Source organism: Trifolium pratense, linkage group LG4 (assembly GCF_020283565.1).
Source record: "Trifolium pratense cultivar HEN17-A07 linkage group LG4, ARS_RC_1.1, whole genome shotgun sequence".
NCBI classification, from domain to species: Eukaryota; Viridiplantae; Streptophyta; class Magnoliopsida; order Fabales; family Fabaceae; genus Trifolium; species Trifolium pratense.
In genome coordinates, this window is record NC_060062.1 from 49,343,092 (window position 1) to 49,366,299 (window position 23,208).

General features: G+C 33.8%; 4 protein-coding genes across 4 annotated transcripts; 2 read left to right on the top strand and 2 right to left on the bottom strand.

The window, feature by feature from the left end:
• Positions 1–714: 714 nt before the first annotated feature.
• LOC123922821 lies at positions 715–2,798 on the top strand. The gene is made up of 4 exons (XM_045975506.1): positions 715–917; positions 1,081–1,228; positions 1,308–1,392; positions 2,440–2,798. The coding sequence occupies exons 1-4, from the start codon at positions 715–717 to the stop codon at positions 2,796–2,798; spliced, it is 795 nt and encodes a 264-aa protein (XP_045831462.1).
• Positions 2,799–4,629: 1,831 nt separating this feature from the next.
• Positions 4,630–10,899, top strand: LOC123924345 (folate transporter 1, chloroplastic-like). Its single transcript, XM_045977205.1, has 11 exons — positions 4,630–4,897; positions 4,992–5,074; positions 6,434–6,510; positions 7,274–7,367; positions 7,819–7,912; positions 8,028–8,101; positions 8,944–9,054; positions 10,027–10,098; positions 10,228–10,248; positions 10,355–10,422; positions 10,699–10,899. The coding sequence occupies exons 1-11, from the start codon at positions 4,777–4,779 to the stop codon at positions 10,829–10,831; spliced, it is 948 nt and encodes a 315-aa protein (XP_045833161.1). The 5' UTR covers positions 4,630–4,776; the 3' UTR covers positions 10,832–10,899.
• Positions 10,900–11,005: 106 nt separating this feature from the next.
• Positions 11,006–13,068, bottom strand: LOC123924344 (epoxide hydrolase A). The gene is made up of 4 exons (XM_045977204.1): positions 12,597–13,068; positions 11,923–12,105; positions 11,587–11,828; positions 11,006–11,383 (listed from the first exon to the last, which is right to left on the bottom strand). Exons 1-4 carry the CDS (start codon positions 12,882–12,884, stop codon positions 11,137–11,139), a joined length of 960 nt encoding a protein of 319 aa, XP_045833160.1. The 5' UTR covers positions 12,885–13,068; the 3' UTR covers positions 11,006–11,136.
• A 3,897-nt stretch (positions 13,069–16,965) lies between these two features.
• On the bottom strand, positions 16,966–22,239 carry LOC123924572 (probable methyltransferase PMT27). Its single transcript, XM_045977519.1, has 8 exons — positions 20,399–22,239; positions 19,933–20,082; positions 19,128–19,398; positions 18,939–19,049; positions 18,681–18,855; positions 18,221–18,481; positions 17,782–17,976; positions 16,966–17,682 (listed from the first exon to the last, which is right to left on the bottom strand). Exons 1-8 carry the CDS (start codon positions 21,677–21,679, stop codon positions 17,481–17,483), a joined length of 2,646 nt encoding a protein of 881 aa, XP_045833475.1. The 5' UTR covers positions 21,680–22,239; the 3' UTR covers positions 16,966–17,480.
• Between the last annotated feature and the right edge of the window lie 969 nt (positions 22,240–23,208).

The window sequence follows — 23,208 nt, forward strand, 5'->3', positions numbered from 1 at the left end:
TAATGGGCCTTGGCTAGTCCAGCCCATTAAGAGGACCTTTGGCCCAGAGCTGGGGGCTATAAATACTCTCCCTCTTGGGAGAGCAAGGTAGACACTATTCATTATTGCAATTACTCTCTCTCTCTAACCTCTCTCTAAGTACCTCTTTGCTCTCTATATTCCTTGTCTGACTTTGGCATCGGAGCACCTGCAGGTACAACCCCCCCCTCCGTGGATCATCTGCTCGGATTGCTTCCTACCACCTGCTCAACGGACTTCCAGCTGGCCTCCTACCTGTTCTGATCAACAGTTAAGATCAGCTACTTTGATCTTCTTGATGAAGTTTACACTCTCAATTACAATGGTCACTCACCTATCAACTCCGTTTCTTTTCACTTTAAAGGTTGGAAGTAACACCATTAGCACATGATTTGGTTTGAGATGTTTAATCAGTAGTAGAAATTAATCAAATTGCATGTTCTTTAATGTATGTTGGTATTATACTCAATATATATCCTCAGTTGGGGTTCCTTATCAATTATCAATGTGGCTTTACTAATCACACTTTACATTAGGCCAGCAGTGAAATACGGAGAATTTCTTTTCAGATAGTGTTGGAAGTAAAGTCCTTATAGATAGTCGTTATTTTGTTGTTTGGAAGAGAACACTGTTATTATTATGAGTACAATAGGAAACTTTACTTCCATGTAATTTGATGTGGTGAAGGATGATAAAATGGTGTGGATTCATGAGAGTCATGAAAATTACACGGTGAAATCTGGTTACAAACACTACATCACTAGTAAGTCGGTGGATCAAAACTTCATGAAAGAGGGAGATTGGTGCACCTCCAAAAACCAAACACCTACTTTGGCGAATATGCCGTGGTTGCTTACTAACTCGAAAACGGTTAAAGGAAAGGTATGTGCCGTGCTCAAGTGAATGCCCATTTTTCTTAATTAATGAAGAGGATGATTGGCATGTATTATTTGGATGTAGTGAAAGTCGACAAGTGTGGAATGAAGCCTGATTGAGAGAGGTTATTGAGCCTAGATTACGTAATAATAACAGTGCAGATGCTGTAATTTTTGATGTTTGCAGGAATGAACCAGAAACTGTGGCAGGATCTATTGCTATGATTGTGTGGTGTATCTGGTATAACAGAAACAATTGGGTGTGGAATGGTACTAGAGACACGGCGAAGGATGTGGCGATGCGAGCAGCTCATATGATTAACGAATGGCGTACTGTAAACTTGGTGCACCAAACCAGCGGACCTGCAACTGCAACTGTTTCTATAACTCATATTCACAATTCTAATTATGCAGAAGCACGCGCTCAGCAGCGGTGTCACAAGGTACAATGCTGCAACGTTGGCAGAAGCCTCGCGAAGGGTGGTGGAAGTAGAGCCGGGTATACGACCAAGGTCTGCGGGCCGACCCGTTTAACCCACAGCCAGCACGGGCTTAAGACCAAATTTTTTTGGCCCGTTTATATTTTTGCCCGTGTGGGTTGGACCGTTAAAACCGCGGGTTATGCGGGTTAAATCCGCGGGTTCGCAGGTTAGCCCGTGATCCGTCACTTTTTTTATATAATTAATTACAAAATTTATCAGATATAAATAACTTGATCCATGTCCAAATTCAACTTTTTTAACCACAAAAAAAAAAAAAAGACTTAGTCTAAACCCTAATTATAAAAAGCAACAACACACTCCAAATTTATTCAAGTAGACAACAACACAAAACATCAGGATTCCGAACATGTTCTTCTACTTATAATCTTTTATTCCTTTTCACTATCTTTTACTTTGTCTTAGCTGTATATACATTTGCTAGTATTTAAAAGATACATGTCCAAATGAGTAGTTATTTTTCTTGGGGGTATTTTTCACTATTATGTTTTGAATAATTTGGTTACCTTGGTGTAATTTAGTTAAGTTGAATCTGTTAATCTTTTTATGCTTTTTTGGGTACATGTAGAAAGTTTTTCTCACTAAAATGGACGGTACAAAAATGACGATAAGAATCAGTTGAATTTAATTTTAGTTGCATTACCTACAAAGAGAAGATAGATAAACTCAATGATATCACAAACATAAAATTATTAATAATATATTTTATTAAGCTTTCATTATATCAATATTTTACTAATTTAGTTTATTTTTTGAAAAAAGTGATTTTTTTATTTTTTTTGGTAATAGTCCGCGGGTTAACCGTTTAACCCGCGAGCTTATGCGGACCAGACTCGGGCTTAATATTATAACTCATTTGTATTTGTCGAAGGGCTTGTTCGCCTCGTTTAATATGCGGGGCGGGTTAAACGGGGCAGGCTAGCCCGCATACCCAGCTCTAGGTGGAAGTGCAACGTCGACGTCAGTTTATCACAAAAACCATGGGTCGCACGGGTTGGGGCTGGTGTATGCGGAATGGAATTCTGCTAGTGTCTTTGTTGCAGCAGGCACAAATAATTGTATGCATAAGCTTACTGCAGCGGAAGGCGAAGCTATGGCTATTTTGGAGGTTATGCGCATTGCCATCTCTAGGGGGTGGACCAATATTGTTTTTGAAAGTGATTCCAAAGTTGTGGTAGATGCCATACATGTTACTACTCAAGGAGTGTCAGAATTAAGCTCTATTATTTCATCGATTAAACTATTGTTAGAATGTAATATGAACTTTGAGATTAAGTTCACTAAGCGACAAGTGAGCATGGCGGCTCATACGTTAGCTAAGGCGGTCATTTCTTGGTCTAGTCGCACTTATTTTAATGGTGTTCCTCGTTGGATTAAACCATTTATTATTAATGAAATGAGTTAATTGTGTTTGTGTAAAAAAAAAAATACACTACTCCCTCCGATACTTAATACTCCCTCCATCCCAAATTATAAGGGAAAAAAATTCATTTTTTTTGTCCCAACTTATAAGAGAAAAAATCATTTTTAATAATATTTTTTTTCTTATTTTCATAAAATTAAATGCAAATTGCATTTAATTTCTCCTCTCTCTCATTTTCTCAATAAACAACAATCAATAAAAATTGTTTTTACATCTTCCTATGCAATTTATTCCAAGGAAAACTCACAAAAACATACTTCAAATTCTCATGTTTTACTTTGCCTTAATAAGTGTGATTTTTTTATTTTCCCTTATAATTTGGGACAGAGGGAGTATAAGATAAACTTTACTTTTTAGATTTATTGAGAATCTAATGTATCCAATCTATAATATGAACTAGATACATTATATTCTAAATAAATCTAAAAAGTAAAGTCTCTTTTATATTAAGGACCAGAGGAATAAACAATTAACATCAAAATGAGGCATACTTTACCCCTTCATAATTTGTGGGTATCTATCCATCAATTAATGAGAATAAGTCATATAAGTGAATTTGCAAGTGGTACCCACAATTAACTTGTAACAAACTTTTGGATTGCATATGTGGATTTTCATATAACTTATTCTCATTTATCGATGAATAAATACCCTCTTTGAAGGTTAAATTAGAAAAAAAATCTAAGCCAAACATTATTTATTAATTAATAAGCATAAAAGGAATAATATTAATCAAGCATAAATGTTATTCCTTTTAAGCAATAATAATGTCATACAAAAAAAAAATTAGTTAGCAGTTGATAGAAGTATATCTCCGCTACTAAACTATTTAAAAATACAAAAATTTTGTAAAAAAAAAAAATGTTACAACAATTTTACATGATGGCACCGTTTGGTAAGTCCAATAAGCTAGCTTAGAGCTTATTGAACTAGCTTATAAGTTTGTTTGAAAAAAATGTGAAATGTTTGGTAACGAGCTTCTCTAACTAGCTTATAGCGTTTTTTGAAATGCTATTTCAAGTAGCATATGAGCTTATAGCTTATAGCTTATGGCACTGTTTGGTAAGTCCAATAAGCTAGCTTATAGCTTATTGAACTAGCTTATAAGCTTGTTTGAAAAAAATGTAAAGTGTTTGGTAACGAGCTTCTCTAACTAGCTTATAGCGTTTTTTGAGATGCTATTTCAAGTAGCGTATGAGCTTATAGCTTATAGCTTTTTCATTTTATTCCATATTTACCCTCATTAATTTTATTTATTTATTTTTTAAAAATTATAATAACTACCCACTAACACTTACCAAAAAAAAAACTACCCACTAACCATGTATTTTTATGTCATTTTGTACTTACAACAGCTAAATTTGCCAAACACTTTAATTTTATTCTACTAGCTTTTCAGCTATAAGCTACCAGCCATCAGCTATCAGCTATAAGCCAGCTTTTCAGCTATAAGCTAGCTTATAGCTTATTTTTACCAAACAGAGCCTATAACTTTTTCATTTTATTTAATATTTACCCTCATTAATTTTATTTATTTTTTAAAAATTATAATAACTACCCACTAACACTTACAAAAAAAAACTACCCACTAAACATGTATTTTTATGTCATTTTGTATTTACAACAACTAAATTTGTCAAACACTTTAATTTTATTCTACTAACTTTTCAGCTATAAGCTACCAGCCATCAGCTATAAGCTAGCTTTTCAGCTATAAGCTAACTTATCGGCTATCAACTATCTTATAGCTTATTTTTAGCAAATTGAGCCGATGTGGATTGGAGTTTGTTAGACAGTTACGGTGTGAGTGGGAGTGTGTCAGTGTGTTGTGTGTGAGCTACCAAATTTCCAAGTTTCTCTCGTCACAATAACAGTTAGTTAGATTGTTAGAGAAGTACAAAACCATGCTTCAATTCTCTTCTTCGTCAGACACATTCTCCATTTTTCTGTTCTCAAATCAATGGAAGCAACCAAGCACCGCCAGAAGTTGCAATGGGAGTACGGCGTCGCCACCTTAGCTTCCAGATTCTCCACCGTAACCATCAATCATCCCCTCGACGTTGTCCAAACTAGGTTTCAAGGTTTTCTCTCGATCTTTTTCACATAAAAATCATTTGTTTCTTCTTCTCATTTCTCCTCATACCTTTTGTTCATTTTATTTGATTGATTTTGAAGTTAACGATGGTCGACGACTCCTCTCTCAAATTCCTAGATACAACAACACCGCTCACGCCATTTTCACCATTGCTCGCTTAGAGGTTTGTCTGTTTTTCGCTATCACAATACTCGTTCTGGTTACTGTTATCAGAAAGATTTAAAAAAAATTGAATATGCACCTTCTGTGTAAAGAATTTACACTTATGTGCAATGAACATCTTGTATTTTAAAATTAGTTGGTTACTATTATAAGAATTAAGAATGATATATAACTAATTTCACTTAAACAATCGTTAGTTGATTCAGTGGTGATTGACACTAAACTTGGTAGGGAGTACTACGGATCCATCCCCACAGCTGCGATCGGCAGGGGCTGCCAGAACCGACCTCCGAACCAGATTAAACTGGTGGTGAAAACCAATTTTTTTTATATATATAATATTTTTGCTTATAATAGTAACTAAGAAGACTATGGAAATACCTAATTAAGTGCATTTAGTTTTATTTTTATGTAAAAAAAATTACATTTATTAATCTGCTCCTAATTTGTATGGTTATTGATAGGACTCGATCTCGATTACGATTAAACATTGATCAATAAAATAAAACAGTAGAATATAGTAGTGAATAGAAATTCTTATTGCTGGAAATAGCTAGAGTTCATGTGAGATCTAGCTCACAATACAAACAGAAGACTAAAATGTAAGGAAATAAGCTGTAAATGATAAAGGAGGCACTTCGAGAGGCCTTAACTCTCCTAGGGTAAAATTCACCACTCAAATCATGCATAAAAACAATGGCAGAGAACATTCTGCTATTTAATCAATTTGATCCACATCTATTTTCTCTTCCCTCGCTGAATAAGGAAACATTCCTATAAGGGAATGATTAGCTGTATCCTTTTGCCCACGTTTCCTTTTATAAAATATGTCATAACTATCAGTTATCAATTCACCATATTAAAGAATTAATGTAAGGGTTTTTTTCGGAATAAAAAAAATTATATGTAGATAGACTAGTTGGCATTTTCTTATATTTGAGTCTAACAAATTTAGACATTTTTCTTAACTTATAATTGATTTGGATGTAGTATCGGACAAACAAAATGTTAAAAAATTGGCACTTCATAGGAAAGATATGAAATGTATAATTTGATAAAGTCAGCACTATGGTTTCTGGTAAAGATTGAAGATAAACTGAATAGCATCCCTGGAACTGAGTGATATGAATGTTAACTCAAGTCTTTAGAGATTAAACTTCATTTTTCACTTCATGCGCTTGCTCTTACTTTTGTGAGGGTCAGCTTGTGTTTTCATAGGCTTCGTGTCCTTTGTTTCCATTTATAATTAAAAGGTTAGGTGTTGGTAACTTGACATCTTTTGTGCATTAATATAGGAGTGAAACTTCTGGTTTTGGTACCCTATGAATGTGCTACTTAGGTGCTGTGATTTATTTTGCAGGGATTGAGAGGGCTATATGCAGGCTTTCTTGCTGGGGCTGTTGGGTCAACTATTTCATCGGGTTTAGGACTCTTATAGTAAGTAGTTAAAAACATCTGATGCTCACTTAGAAAGAATGATATATTAGGATGGCAAACTCTTTTATCTTTGCATCCTGATGTTTGTGAATACAGTATAGTACTTTATCAATGTGTTTGTATCATGGGACCTTATATAGAACCTGGTAGTTTCATTTGATTTTTTATCGAAAATTGCACTGCTTGTTTTTTATCATGTCGAAGGATTGTCCCCCCTCCCCTCGTTTTTTAACTTCTGATACCATGTTAGAAATTGTAAACAAACCTAGAGAAAGCATTTGAGAGAGATCAGATATGAATATTCTCTTTTCTGAATTTGTTCTTTGTATTTAATCATTGCACCATTTCTGATACCATGTTAGATTTGAAGAATTTATGAAAGTCCTCTTCCTCCTCAAATATATTTTGAGTTCGCTCCTATTAGGGGGATTTTGTATTATGAAGTAAAATAAACTCATCCATTCAAGTTGGGGGACTGCCCTTCCTTCTATTTCCCTTTCCTCCTTCCTTTTTTCAAAAGCCCTCCCCTATCCCCCCCTCCTAAACTCCCAAACACACCCTAAGGGATCTAGCCAACTTCAGTTAGTTAGTTAGTTACATGGGGGGATTAATTAGTGTATGTGTGCAGTGTAACATAAGCTCTCATGAGCTGGAGTAAACATACTCATTTTTGAATGATTGCCGGTCTATCTTATTGCGTTCCTAGTAGACCAAAGTCATCACTCATCATCACCCCATCTTTTTCTTTTTTTTACAATTGCAGCTATGTCAAAGCTAAACAAAGACATGCTATTGCTATGAGCAGTGAGGAGAAGTATATTCCAGATCTTGCCTCAGCTATGGAAGCAGGAGCTTTGGTGAGTGTTAAAAAATACAATATAATGAAAAGATATCCACATTTATAATTCATAGTAAGATATATAGATAGATTATATGTTCAATCCTGCTAGCATTTTTGTATTTATTTGTTGTTGCAACTTGGAGTAAGGTTTCATAATATCCTTAGGTTTTGCATTTTTAACTTTTGTTTCTATTCGGCCAATGAGTAGTAAGAAGTGATACGATGAAATGCTTTTGGTAAAATTGTATTAGATGATTTTTCTTATGAAAATTGTTGCTTGAATATTATGTGAGGATGAAACTAATATACTTTACTACTTTCTTATCTCTGCATATATTTGAGATATTGCTTAGCTTTCAAAGTTGGATGTTTAGGGCTCCAAAACCAATCAATCATATTGTGGCACATTCCTGAATGGTTTCAAAACTGAACTTACAGTCATTTTGGTTTCCTTCACCTGTTGTCAGGTTTGCTTGTGCAGAAATCCTTTTTCGCTAGTGAAGACAAGACTGCAGCTTCAGACACCTCTTCATCAGGCACGGCCATATGCTGGGCTATATGGTATGCTCTCCATCTTTACATTAACTATACTTTCGGGTTAATTTTGATTATGTTCATCATTATACCAATTGCTAACATGTCATTGTATATTTTTATCTGTATAATCAAATATCAGATGCATTTAGGACCATAAAGAGGGAAGAAGGATTTAGTGCACTTTTCAGAGGGATTGTTCCTAGTTTATTTATGGTATGTTGCTGGCTCTTGTTATTTTTCCTGTCAATCTTGGCACTTAAAATTATAATTAAACATTATAATGTGTGGAATTGAGCTTAAATAAAGATAAAGGTCTTAAAAGGATAAAATTGATACTTAATGTTGAGTGGAGCCAATTGCAACTAGCCATTGTGAACACTTCAATTCAATATGACAATTAAACTCATAAATTATCAGAAACCTCACATTAGATTCTTTGAACCAATTACTGTCAAGCTACAATTATAATTAGTTTGTCTGTGATTTTCACATCGCCACTAGCACATGTTAGCACCATTGGAGGGAAGACGGATTTAGTGCACTTAACTGAGGGATTGCTCTTTTCTAATGTTACTTGCTCTTGTATTTTTCCTGTCGATCGTGCCACTTGAAATTTTAATGGAAGATTAAATATAATATGTGACATTTTACATAGATGAAGGTCTTTCTTTTCAAATATTTTTCGAATTTTTATCTGTATATACAAGAGGAAAAACAAATATAATCCCATACTATTAGGACCATACCAAGTAAATGAAGAATCTGCTGGTCATTTAATATCATTCATTGGGTGGATTTCACATTTATTTATATTTGATAACGTGGAATTCATTGATGAAAATTTAATTATATAAAACTATACCATATGATAATTTGTTGTTGAAGTGTTTTGGTTTTGTTATTTGTCAAGCTTTTTATGGATTATTTTATACTGATGACACCATTTTAGTTTTTAAATCTTGATAGCCACCGACTATATTAAGAATTGACAAAATCATGATTTTTATTGTCTACTTGTTCATATAGAGCTTGCTTGACTTTGTGGGGTTTGGCAGGTCTCTTATATTGCAATTCACGTCACGGTATACGAGGAGCTTCGTAAAACTATTGTCAATTTGAAGACCAAAGGAAGTAAAATACAACATCAAAACCCTGATCAAATCTTGGTAAGTTATTGGACCTTGGATTGATTTAACTCTGAAATTTCACTTGTACTGAACTATTTACATTTCATAAATGATTGTTTGGTGATTGTCCTTTTCGGTTACTTGTATGGCATTGAGTTCTTGTTTGCATTCATCATTGCTACATATTGTTAGATCAAAGGGACACATTTCTAGAATCATGATCTCCATGGCTGTTGCTTTTATGTGGATAGTGGATACCTAGAATTTTGACTAGATCATAATCTGTCTCGGTTTCTATATACTTAAGATGATATTAGTTGTGTCGGTTAGCTTAATCACTATTTTGGTGGATGACTGTTCGTAAGATACATATCAATTGTCATTACCGTTCAAATTGTGGGGTTGTTATTATTATTTTAGGTGGTTTGAGCATTTGTAAGGAAGAGTCGTATAATTCCTAATAAGGAATATGGATCAATTGGAGAGTAGTCCAATTGTTAGATAAAAACTATAAGCTAAAATGTTAAGAAGGATTAAGGTTTAAAGAAATTGTCATTAGACATGATTTATGATAGGATATTCTTGTCACTTAAACTATGTAGTTGGGTTCACCTTGTCGGAAAGGCGTTGCTGTTGTGAAATATAATACTTTGCGGAACATATTGGCTCTTTCGCCCGTGCATCAAACCATTTTGCAAATTTTTTTAACAAGTTCATATTAATGCGTTGTAATATTATACCAATCATTGCTTCAGATTTTAAGGCTTTGATAAGCTGTTTATGTATATGTTGAATTTTGGGACATTTTAAATGAAACGAACGCATATCATATAAATCATTTTGACAAGCTCATGGCTTTTTAAGACATATTTTGAGTCTTGTATATTGTACTCTTAGCATCCTTCTATTGTATGCTAATAAATATTTTCATTTGAATGTTATATTCAAGTACTCAAGGTATTTTCCGTGATTTACATATGCCATGTTTTGATATTTTATTCCTTTCCCCAGAATTCTGTTGATTTTGCTGTTCTTGGAGCAACATCAAGAGTTGCTGCAATATTCCCAACCTATCCATTTCAGGTACAACTCTCTCCCCCCAATGTCTTTTGAAGGAGAAAATTTTGGACTCTTGTGTCCTTAAACTTAATATATCAATCATAGAACAAGTTGTTTACTCATGTAGCATGCTGTTTTTTTTTTTTTTTTCAGGTTATACGGACTCGTTTGCAGGTACCAGAGTGTGATTACAAGAATAGGAATAATACATTGTGCTTATCTTTTAATTGTGTATCTTTCTAAATCTCAGAGCTAGACTGACAGTTCTTTCTCTCTGCAGCAACGACCTGACAGTGATGGGATACCAAGATATAGAAACAGTTGGCATATTGTCAAAGAAATTGCAAGGTACATAGTTAAAACCCATTGTGATCTATCTTGCATCTTTTCATTAACAAACAAGGAAAGGTGAAACTGGGTTAGGAATGAGATTAATGTTATTGATAATTGCATTTCTTAGACCGTGGCAACGCAACAGGTTGACTCTCATGTAACACTGTCGACAATGAATTATAAAGACTGTTGTTACTTTTGTGTGCATTCATAATCCATATTGATATGCTCTTGATAATTTGAAATTGTACCAATCATTTTTGCATTGTTGATTATGTTCGGTTCTTGCAGATTTGAAGGTGTCCGAGGATTCTACAAGGGAATCACTCCGAACCTTTTGATAAACATTCCTGTTGCTTCAATGACATTTATTGTTTATGAAAATGTTCTAAAATTACTTAAACTGGCTAAAAGGAATGACTGATTATTTTCCTTTTACTTTATGATGATGATGATGATGATGATGATGATGATGATTTATTCTTTCTTTCACTTTTATCCAGTGTCCTAATTTGATACTGTATTTATTTATAGCATTGAATAATTACCGACTTTTCACGTCACTTTTTGACGATGGGCGAAATTTAAGTCTAACATATGTAAAAACAACACATAAAACATTGCATATAACTTGTCTTAATAAGAAATAGTTCTGCTTCTGTACCACAAACTAAAACAAAGGGATTAACAATACTTATAAATTGAATGTCTCAAACTGTTGAAGATTGCCTAATCCAAAGATAATTTACTGATGAAGGAAAGGATTTCCTCTGAAACTTGTTGATCTTTCTCTTGATGTATATAGTGATGGCCATCTAGTATAACCACTTCGAGGTTAGGAACAAGACTCTTGAAAATATCACCTTCCACAAAATCTTTTGTACCATTTTGAAAACCAACATCTTTGTCTCCAGCAATAAATTTAGTTGGAACTGTTATCTTTGATCCTTGCCATGGTGCTAGAAGCTCCCAGTTTCTGTAACCATTGAGTGTAGCAAAGGATTCAATAATTGTCATGCATTTAACAATTATAAGTAATCAAAATAGACTCATCCAGAAGCCTATTACTTTAGTAGATTGTAACATTTTCTGCTTTTAAAATTATCACCTAAAATATGATTTGTTGTAAAATATTAAACAGAAAACATATATAAAAAAAAAAAAAAAAACGATACTTACAAGTCCATTGCGCGGTAGTAATTGAATGCGCCTGTGAAACCAGATTCTTGGAATTTGTCTGCAAAGACCACGAGTTCTTCCTCAGTTATCCACGACGGCAAAACCGAAGGAGTTGGCAAGAAATCAATAATCTCCATGCCAGAAGGAGCTGCTATAAAATGTGTCCTAGTAATGAGTAAAAATTTCTTCATTACTGTCAAGAAATCATATCTAGCAAAAGCTCTCTCTGCGCGACCTGGTTCCTGCCAACCACAAAGCACACAATTTCAATGAGAATTAGTGTAAAATATAGTTCTTTGATCTTTAACTTTGTTAAGCCATAAAAGGGTACTCTACCTGGAATTGGTAAACATGAGTTCCATCTCCATATATTTTTCTTATAGTTTCAACAGTTTTATCTGTTGGAGACCTTGGAAAGTAAGGAACACCTAGAGCAACAAATCCCTTCACTCTATCAGGCCTAAATAGACTTAGGTGCCATCCAATGTTTGCTCCCCAATCAGATCCAACTACATATGCCTTTACTCAAAAGAGAGAATAAATTAGTGTTAGACACTCGACTCGAGCATAAATAGTGGAGTTGAAAGCGCAACAAATGCAGCAGCAGAGGAGTGAAATTGTAACTTGGACCATAGTATATCTAAATACTGCATTATACTCTACTATGAGAGACGTAGACACAATTGGTCAAACTCCATGTCCAATCATTCATTCGTCTGCAACTACAAAACAAATATAGTTCTGTATTATTACTAGAAAGAATACCCTGATCCGTACTTTGAGGGGGCTATCTCCCCCACCCCTCTTCTGTGACTATGAGCCATACTCAATAGTTTGTGTTCTTGTGTGCGTTCATCTATCTATTTTCTTTAGAGACGGATTTGTTATTCCATAACTATATACTTTCCTTTTTTATATTTGTAAGTTTACAATTATCAAACTAAAAAAAACCTATGAAATCAAGAATTTGAAACATGGAGATACAAGAGAACTGGTTTTGACATACATACCTGTTGTTGACCAAAATGATCAAGAAGACCAATAAGATCACCAACGATGTGATGAAGAGTGTAGGAATTAGGATTTAGAGGAGAATCAGAGTCACCATATCCTCTTAAATCAGGTGCAACAGCATGATAACCATGTTGTGACAAGTAGTTGAGTTGGTGTCTCCAAGCATACCATATTTCTGGGAAACCATGAAGCAAAAGAACAAGTGGTCCTGTTCCTTTTTCTGCTATGTGTATATATATTCCATTTGTTTTGATTCTTTGGTGATTCACATCACTTATAAACATGGTGCCTAAAAAATTGTTCTGTTTAAATCAAAAGATAAATTGTTCTGTATCATACAAAAGGTGGAGCTAGGTGATGAAGGAAAGAAAAAATGATACACTTCATTTCACCAAAGAGGTGGTTGTTAAATGTCAAAGCTTAGGTCAGAGCAAAATTTTGACTTGGTAACCTTGAAAGAAATAATTATTGATTACTACTTCTAGATGAATAATGTTGCCCGGGTGCGGGTACGGTACCGATACCGGTACCGGTATGGGGTACGTCATTTTTAGAAAAACTAAGGTACGGGTACGTCCCTATAATTTTTTTAAAAAATATAATTATATATATCAAATAATATAGTTATATTGTTAAAACAAATAATTAAACATAAAAAATATCACAACACACTTTAAATGTAATTTAAATTGTTAGAAACATCAAAATATGAAATTAAAAACCAATTAGCTCAAAAAGAGTCAATTATTTTCCTCTTCATCATCGCTAAAAAGAGTGACATCTAGTTAGGTTCACCGCGAGAAAGACTAGCAATTTCAAGAATAACAACTATATATTAAATAAATCCCATTCATCTCTACGAATATCCCACATTTTTGTTGCACTTTCATTATAAATATTAATATTTCTCTTTCTTGAGAGAAGACGAAGATTGGTATGAATAAAAACTAGATCTTCATCTCTCTTTAAATTTAGTCTATTCCTTTTCAACGAATGAGTGAATAATTCCGGCGGCTACTTTGTTATTATTTTTTAGCAATAATTGCTACTTTATATTATAAACAAATAAAAAACGTAAATCTTCCTATAAAAAAAACTAATAATAAAAGAAAAAGGAGAAAAAAAATCGTGTTGTTTTGGATTGGTGTACCACGCGAGTACCACAGGTGTACCACGCGTGTACCCGTTGCAAAAAACAAAAAAAAAAATTAGGTACGGCGTCGGTGCGTACCGGAGAAGTACCATACGCGTACCGGTATCCGGTACGTATCCGGTACCGGTACTCGGTCTAAAATGGAGTACCCATGCAAGATAGATATATATATATATTGTATACATAAGCTTAGTAATTTACAGAACTCACTCAGTGAGATAGAGAGAGATCAAATTGTATATCATTTATTTAGTTTATCTTTTATTCAGTTACCAATTCAAAACCTTCACAATTACAAACCGATTTAATATTTTCAAACCATTTTTTAGTTTAAACTGCTTTTTATACGAATTTTATTTTAAAAACAGATTTTTTATTAGTTTAAAAATAAAATGTTATTTATAATTTTAATGAATAATTTTTTTTGAACAAGCTAATTTTAATGAATAATTAAATATTAATAAAATGATGGTGGTACTGGTAGTAGACTTTGGTCGCTGAAGGGCGTCCACGGAGGAACTCTAGCAGATGACGACGAAACAATCAGATGATAAACAATGGTGGAGTTCCAATGGATGTGGTCTACCTAAGGGCTAATGAGTTCAAACTAGGACTTTGGACTGAAGCATAGATTCTCTCGATTTTTTCTCTCTCGAGTTTTTTCAATTTTTACATCTTAACTATTATTAAACTTTTCTTAATTTTTTCTAATTAAAATATTATCCTACATTTACAATTTAATGGTTTAGATACACTCATTATTTCTTCAAACTAAATTTTTGTCATAATTTTTTTTAAGCTAAAGGTATCCTCTGCGTATAACTGCAAAGACGAATTTTTTCGAGGTAACTGAGATTCATTTAAGTGGTTGACCTCTCACAACAAATATCTACGAATTTTTTCAAGGTAACTGAGATTCATTTAAGGACCCAAATATCTACGATTTAAAAGAAAATTTATGTATTCACAACTTAAAAGACAATGTCTTATTTTTCTTAAGACAATACAGTACTTATAATTTTGAATTCTTTAACATCTCCCTTTGAAACAAGAGTACACGTCGTTAACAAAACCAGATGGTAAAAAAAGCATACTTGGTGGTGTAACAAGTAGTAATAAAAAAAGGGATAAAAACAAGGATAAACGAAATCAGGGTTGCATAAAAGGACATTGAGCCATTCAGAAGTTTCAAACATTGCGCTTGCTCGTTCCAAACATGACTTGGCGGCGGCGGCGACGATATTGACCATGAGAGCAGGAGCTTCTCATTTCACACAAAATCTCCTCCCTCTCAACATCATCGCCACCACCAACACAAATTCTCGCCTTCGTCGAACCTCACCCTATTTTTTTCTCCAACCTTATCCTATGGCTGAATCCGTAGGAACATCTAATATTCCCGCGTCGCACCCGATCCAACCTAAACCTAATTCTGAAGCGGAGAAGAAGGAGATTCCTCCGCCTCCGGAGAAACCGGAACCCGGTGATTGTTGTGGTAGCGGATGCGTTCGTTGTGTTTGGGATATTTATTATGATGAACTTGAAGAATATAATAAGCTTTACAAACAAGAGGATCCCAAATCCAAACCCTAATTTATGGGGTTGTTGTAAATTTGTAACAATATTATCTACATTTATTGTGTAATAATAATGTATTTTTTATAGTCAACATTACCATGAATTAATTCATTTTTGTGCTAATTATATCTACTTTTTGTTCTTTTGAATTTATATTGATTGATTATTTGATAGTTTATAATGTTAAAGTAGATCTGAATTTTTGTTCTTTAAGGATACTGTAATTATCATGTTTTCATTGTTTCAAGTGCTGAAAATTGAGTAATTTTTGATTTGTGAGTTTTGAGTATTTTGTTTTAGCATTGCTTACTTGATTAATCTCTAGCTCAATACATATGGGTTTAGTAGATGCATCTGTCAATGCTTATATAAATTATGAGGAGTTTTTAGTTCCTTAGAACTCATATATAGTTCTTGGGGTTCGGGAACTCCTACAATTTTCCCCCCATTTTTGTTTGATATTCATATATGATAGTATTGTATGGATTAATTTATAAGATCTTCTTAATTGAATATGTTTATGGTTCTTCATTTAACAAGTCTTTGTGGGTAGAATAATTTAGCATTGCTTACTTAATTAATTCTTTGGCTTAATACATATGGGTCAAGTGAATATCTCTTTCAATGCTTATATAAATAATTAGGAGTTTTTAGTTCCTTAGAACTCATATAGTTCTTGGGGTTCGGGAACTCCTACAATTCATTTTCTAACTATTTTTCATTATTCGTATACTTATGTTTTTGTAGGTAGTAATGATTTAACTTATAATGAAACATTCTTAATTGAATAGGTTTATAGTTATTCATTTAAAAAAGTCTTGTAAGTTTATGCCTTTGTACTAGGGAAACATTTAGCATTGCTTACTTCTCTGGCTTTAATACATATAGGTCAAGTGAATGTGAATTTCTCTTTCAATGCTTATATAAACTATTAGTAGTTTTTAGTTCCTTAGAACTCATTTAGTTCTCGGGGTTCGGGAACTCCTACAATTCTTATTCTCAATATTTTGATTATCCATATGCTGTAATACTGATTGGATTAAATTTTATCTCATAAAACGATGTTAATTGAATAAGTTTATAGTTTTTGAAAAAGAGTCTTGATAAGTTGATCCTTTTGTAGGCAGAATTATTTAGCATTGCTTACTTCTCTTGCTTAATACATATGGGTCAAGGGAATGCATCATCTTTCAATGCTTATATAAATCATTAGGAGTTTTTAGTTCCTTAGAACTCATATAGTTCTTGGGGTTCGGGAACTCCTACAATTCTTTTCCCCTTTGAATGTTTGTATATGGTATAATACAGTTTGGATTAACTTTAACTTATAAATGTTTCTTAATGAAAATGAATTTATGCTTATTTTAAGAAGTCTTTATGAGTTATCGTCTTACAGGTCTCGTATGATTTAGCATTGCTTATTTACTTCTCTGGCTCAAGACATATGGGTCAAGTGATTACTCCTGCCATTGCTTAAATAAATTATTGGGAGTTTTTAGTTCCTTAGAACTTGTATAGTTCTTGGGGTTCGGGAACTCCTACAGTTCATTTTCCTTCTATGTTGAATATTTGTATGCTGTAATATAATTGTTAACTTATAAAAAGTTCTCAATCAAAATAGTAATGATGTTGTAGTGCAATTTTGTTTTAGCATTGCATACTTCTTTCCCTGGCTCATTACTTATGGGTTAAGAGGATGCCCTTGTCAATGCTTATATAAAAATGAGAGTTTTTAGTTCCTTAGAACTCGTATAGTTCTTGGGGTTCGGGAACTCTTACAATATTTGAAGTTACCAAATAAAAATTGTCTCATTATTGTTTTGCACCATCTAACCCCTTTTGCTTGGCATGATGCTATCCAAAAAGCCTCCCACAGTTTTCAAGTGGAACTAATGTCAATATTGGCACAAATAACTAATGGTGAATCTCATAATTATTGGACCACATTTCAAATTAACAAACTACAAATTCTACAGCATCTTGGCCTACATCTAGGTTTTGGCATACTACTTGAATGATATACATCAAATGAAGGCTATAATGTTTTCAGGACAACTATTTGTACCATTGAAGGTCTATGACAGATTGAAACCCATGTCACTGAATGTGTTCTGCTTGTTTGAAAATACCATTAATCTTAGATTGAACATTAAGAGTCGGGTCGCCAGTAGCCTTTCTTTGCAGAGAGCACCCCCTCTGTGTTTTTGGAGGTTTTGGAGGTTACTTCCCAATTAAGAGATTTCAACAAATTCTCTACTTCATCAATTACACTAAGTTCATCGCGGACAACCATATAACCTCCTGGTCTAAGTATTCTATCAACCTCTGCTATAACAGGAACTAGTTTGCACCTGAAAAGCCAAAACAATATAATTAAATCAAATTAATATGGTATTATCTCTTAAGCCAACTTGAAAAATGGTAGAATAAAAATATATTTTCATTTATACCTGTTCTTTAGATTTGAGAAAAGATGATCTGCATGCAGTAGATCATAAGTTCGTGGATATGTGCTGAAGGATTCACACCAATCATGATATATTCCAAAAAGACCTCGCTCAAAGATGATAGGAAGTGTGTCTGCAGAATCTACATTCACCACATTAAATACCCATACAGGTAGATCCTTCAAAGCTGCTGCAAATCTGCACACATAAAATGACTTCATAATCATCCCTTCATGATCAGTGATTCAATAATAATACTGTTACTAATATACTTATGTTATATGCACGGATTAAAACCTAAAAGTGCGGTTTCAAATATGCAATTCTCTACTTGATGTGCGTAAGTTTTGCTGTTAGCCTCTTTGAAACAAAAACTATGGCTTATGCCGTTAGACGTGTAATTTGAAACATGTAAAAGTTGTAATGCAAGTTGAAAGCTTACCCTCCATATGTAGCTCTCATGTCCATGACATTTCTCACGTCTGACCAACCAACACCCATGTTGGTAAGCTCATCTACAACATTGTAGTTCCAACGTTCTGCATCAGCTGTAAAAAATTTAGAAGATGGTTTTTCACCCTGTTCATTGTTTAACCAATATGGGGCTTTCTGCAGTCTTTCAGGCCAAGCATCAGGCCATTTAGCTCCTCTCTCGGTCTCGGCAGCAGGCAACTTGTGCATGCAAGCTTGTAGAGGTACATACCTGTAGAATATTATATTGGGTAAATCATGATGAAAATAAGTGTTACAATCTCATGTTTTCATGGTTTTAAATTAATTGTGGCCATGTTCTCCACTGTTTTGAATAATGTTGATTCATCGTGATTCTGTTAAACTCATCGTGAATTCAAGCATACTATTTCTTTTTATGAACATCAAAGTTTCTAACGACGTAGATTTACCAGGCAGCATTTGGATCATCATCATCTTTGCACATTGGAGGTTGGCTTTGTTCCCTCTGCTCATAACATTCATTGGAAGTGGTTTTTCTGAAGAAGGCAGCACCAACTTTATTCAGAGTATCGTTTTTTATCGTCACAAGATCCCAGCACATTTGCTTAGTTAACGCCGACATTTCTGGAAGAAAATAACAAAGTGTCAGCACAAAAAAATTCAAAGGTATTATCAACAACAATAAGATATGAAGTTATATATCCTACGTTTCCATATCTCCACATCTTCGTCAAGAGTCTGGTATACAGGAGTGGCAGACCATACAAAAAGACCACCTGGTCGAAGAACACGGTTCAATTCCAAAAGCAACAAGCCACCTATAACAGAGAAAAAAAATGTTCATAGAATTGAATGAGAAATTCAAAGAAAGAAAAAAGTGTTGTAGTGATATTAACCATCTTCATGCCAAGGTACTCGACAGCGCGCACAATGTATAAGATCAAAGACGTGGCTGGGGAATTGCAACCTTTGAGTACCCATGACAGAAGATATGGCTGGTATCCCTCTCTCAAGTGCAAACTGCACTTGTGCTTCATGCTCATCTTTTGGGGCAAAAGACATAGCAATAACATCTCTTTCAAATAGGTAACCTCCAAAACTACCAACTCCACAGCCAACATCTAATATCACCCTTGTATGCTTCCCCCATTCAATACTAGGCTCAGCCTGCATAATAATCAACCATTTCTTTTCAGCAATCATGTGTGAAATTGTACAATTATGTTATGTTATGTTATACCAACATTGTACAATTCATATTCTATGAATCATATAAAAATTGCAATTAGTTAGGTGTTAGTATACTAGAGATATATCAAGTACTAACTATTATTTAGATTTTTTAAAGGTATAGAAACCACTGCAATTATAGTATTTGGCACTCCAATGGCTCTACAGAGTATCTCCACAAGTTTCGGTCTTTTGGACTGACTTTGAGACTAATTTCTGCTCTGATTGCTTAGATTGCAATTTAAAGCACTTCTCCCCTCCCAAAGAATGTGTTATGTAGGGGTCGAACTATGCTTCTCTCTCACAAACTCAGCGCTGCTTAACCAATTAAGCAACACTGGTTGTGTTATGTAGGGGTCAAACTATGCTTCTCTCTCACAAACTCAGCGATGCTTAACCAACTAAGCAACACTGGTTGGGTTATGTAGTATGTATAACATATATGGCCTAGTTAAGAAAAATAATTATTACCTTTTGAAGAAAATCAATATAATGGAGAGCACCATGGATGAACTGAGTGCCGCCACCAGGGAATGTCAAGAACTCACCCATCAACTTCACCCAATTTTGGTGTCCCTTCACCTCAGCTAGCTTAATGTGTGGTACATTGTGGTACCATATCTGTTGAATCACAGAAAAAAGTTATATTTTTGATAAACTCATTACCACATATGCACCAATAGCACACTGCATATTTATTACTACAGTAATATTTGAAATGATTTATTTGAGCCTAGCTCTCGACTGAAATAGACACTTGTGAGAGCTTATGAAAACAGTTCATACCATGTCCAAAAACTTTTTCATCTTATTTCATAAGCTCTACAATAATTAATGAAAATAGTTTATAACTCATGCAAACAAAGCATTACTATAATAAAAGTAGTATCTTAATTTTGAAGATAGTATATTCATAAAAGGGTATATATAATAGAACCTTATCTCTACTACCGGGCCATGGAACATGTGTTTTGTATCCTTTAGGAAGTGAAACAAGACAAGTTGGTGCATCCTCAGGGCAATGCCTCTCTCTATGTTCATAGTGTTTTCTATGTGAAGTCTTTAGATATTTTTCATTGTCCAAACATGGAATATAGTCAGCACCAGCTGTGACATTACAGATACTCCACTTCAAATCTTGCCCTTCTTGATCAACAACACCACTACTGCTGCTACCTGATTCATTGTTATTTTGTCTCTCTTTTTCTCCCTTAGACTCATCTGCTTGTGTCGACCATTGCTTCTTCGATTCCTTCTTCGACTTCCTCCTCTTCTTCTCTTGTTTCGGCTTCTCTACGGTTTCCTCCTGACTCGCATTTTCTTGTTCTTTTGGTTCCTCTTTGGACATTTTCTTTTGTTCTTTTTCGATGTTCTCATTTTCGCTTTTGTCTTCTTTTAACTGTTGTTCATTCGCTCCATCTTCACTGTTCTTAGACCCTTGTTCATTAGTATTGAAACTCTGAACTTCTTGTGGTTGATCACCCTTTGCATTGTTTTCTTCAGGCAATTGAGTACTTTGTTCATCTTTCTCAGAAACAGCAATTTTTTTATCATTGTTTGGTTTTTTCTGTTTCTGTTTTTGAGAAGATGAACTTTTATGATCTTGTTTTGGTTGTTCATTGTTGTTTGTATTAACAACATCGTTTTTGATAGCATCATCAGGAAGATTACCAGGATTGTCTCCATACACAGTAGTAGCGGTAGTAGCAGCGGCGGCAACAACGGCAGCGATAGTAGTATCCTTTTGATCTTGGCTCTTTGTGTTAGTTTCAGATGTTGATTCACCCGAGTTTTTGTCGTTGTTCGTGGTTTCAGATGTTGATTCACCAGAGTTTTTATCGTTGTTAGTGGTTTCTGATGATGTTGAATCATCGGTGTTTTTGTTGTTGTTGTTTGTAGTTTCTGATGTTGAATCATCTGATTTGCTGATGAGGTTGTTGTTTGTGGTTTCTGATGTTGAATCCTCTGAATTATTATTGTTGTTGCTGTTGTTATCGTCGTTGTTGGTAGTGGCGGTGGTTTGATCAATTTGATCATCATTGGAAGAAAAATTATCAACAGCTGAACGTGCTAAAGTTTTAGGTGAAACACCATTGTTTGATGTTAGCATCCACACACCTAAGACACATAATACAATAAAGACTAATGTGGTTAAGGTTGATGTGTAAGATGTTGATGAGGGTCTTCTATTGCTACGTGACTTGTTAGAAATTGCCATAAGATTATTTGATTTTTGTTAATCATGAACAAGGTGAGTGAGTGAGAGTGAAATTGATAGAGAAAAGAGAGTGTATTTTGAGTGAAGTAAGGTACACGTGAAGGGAGAGAAAGAAATTTTGTTCTTAATTTAGAAAGATGGAAATTATCAATGATCCAAAAGAGACGGAGTAGGAAATTTGTTTAAGACAGAATTGGTTAATTACTTACTAGGTTAGTTAGGGAGTTGTAGACACTACAAAGAAGAAACATATGGTTCATTTTGGTCACAAGGTTTTTTATTTCATGTTTTAATGTCTATCTTTCCTTGCCAGTCAAAGTATATAATAGTTTTGAGCCAATAATATCTCCTTTTTGAAGGTTTATTAAGCTAATGTTATTACCCTTTTCTTTCAAACCACAATAATAATAATATATTAAAGTCAAGAAACAACATATTTTTATGAAAGAAATATTAGCCAAAACTCCTTATCAACATATATCTCTTCATTTACATTTGATGCAGTAGCCAGGGGAAGAGTTTAGTCTTATAATTTTAAGGTGTCGAGTTTAAATTTATCTCATAAAAAATTGTTGTAAAATGACTATTAGTAAGTACCATTTAATTTAATAAGAAAAAACATATCTCTCTCCAATTAATTACTTCGTCTGTAACACTTTATAAGCAAAATTTTACTTTTTAGGTTTATTGTATGTTTGATGTATATGGTCTATATTATGGACTAGATACATTAAATATACAATAAACCTAAAAAGTGCATTTTTACTTATAAAGTGTTACGGAGGGAGTATGATGTAGCTATGGCTACCCACAAATATTATAGAGCACACATAAAATTTTAATTTTTTTGACGGTAACACTCTTGATCAAGGATTGCAAATTTACATTGAGAAAAAATAATGCAGGTACTAAGATTGTTAGTTAGTGACTCATTCATAAATATTATCTTGGAAGTAGCTCCTTGAAGTTAATATCATCTAGATATACATTTCCTCAAAAGTATATATTGTTTTCTCATCATTTCTTACGGAAAATTGAAATTAATATATAATAAGTTGTGCTTGTGAAAATTGATCTGAAAATTTCTTATGACTGTCACCTTTCTCATAGGCTACATACATACATGCCACTTAAACATCTAAAAACAAGGTAGTAGTACATCTTAAGCATATGTATGGTCAAGACAAGAACCAAATAACAATAAATACATTATATTCTAGAAAGAAAGAAAAAAAAAAAAAAAAAAGCAAAATATACAGCCAAATTTTGTTCATGAAAGACCAACCCAAAACATGATAAGCCCACAACAATCCTGTAACAAGATTCCTAACAGCACTAAAAGCCCTGTATGTGATGTACACCTTCAAGATTAAAATTTACCGGATAGTACATAGTATGACAACCACCAAGTGAGTTAAAAACATAAAAATTTATATGTATGACAAGTGACAACAACCATATTATCATTACAACTACTCTACAATGTTTTCTTTTTTGGTGAATGAACAAAACAACTGTTGGTATTATTT

Coding starts and splice junctions, on each gene's coding strand:
- LOC123922821 (XM_045975506.1), top strand. CDS start 715: ATGGTGTGGATTCATGAGAGTCATGAAAATTACACGGTGAAATCTGGT. Junction 918..1,080: donor AAGGTATGTGCCGTGCTCAA/GTGAATGCCCAT, acceptor TGATGTTTGCAG/GAATGAACCAGAAACTGTGG. Junction 1,393..2,439: donor GGTGGTGGAAGTAGAGCCGG/GTATACGACCAA, acceptor TTGTTGCAGCAG/GCACAAATAATTGTATGCAT.
- LOC123924345 (XM_045977205.1), top strand. CDS start 4,777: ATGGAAGCAACCAAGCACCGCCAGAAGTTGCAATGGGAGTACGGCGTC. Junction 4,898..4,991: donor TGTCCAAACTAGGTTTCAAG/GTTTTCTCTCGA, acceptor TTGATTTTGAAG/TTAACGATGGTCGACGACTC. Junction 7,913..8,027: donor GCCATATGCTGGGCTATATG/GTATGCTCTCCA, acceptor ATCAAATATCAG/ATGCATTTAGGACCATAAAG.
- LOC123924344 (XM_045977204.1), bottom strand. CDS start 12,884: ATGTTTATAAGTGATGTGAATCACCAAAGAATCAAAACAAATGGAATA. Junction 11,829..11,922: donor CTCATGTTTACCAATTCCAG/GTAGAGTACCCT, acceptor TGTGGTTGGCAG/GAACCAGGTCGCGCAGAGAG. Junction 11,384..11,586: donor TACTACCGCGCAATGGACTT/GTAAGTATCGTT, acceptor CAATGGTTACAG/AAACTGGGAGCTTCTAGCAC.
- LOC123924572 (XM_045977519.1), bottom strand. CDS start 21,679: ATGGCAATTTCTAACAAGTCACGTAGCAATAGAAGACCCTCATCAACA. Junction 18,856..18,938: donor AGATGTGGAGATATGGAAAC/GTAGGATATATA, acceptor ATTTTCTTCCAG/AAATGTCGGCGTTAACTAAG. Junction 17,977..18,220: donor ATGAGAGCTACATATGGAGG/GTAAGCTTTCAA, acceptor TTATGTGTGCAG/ATTTGCAGCAGCTTTGAAGG.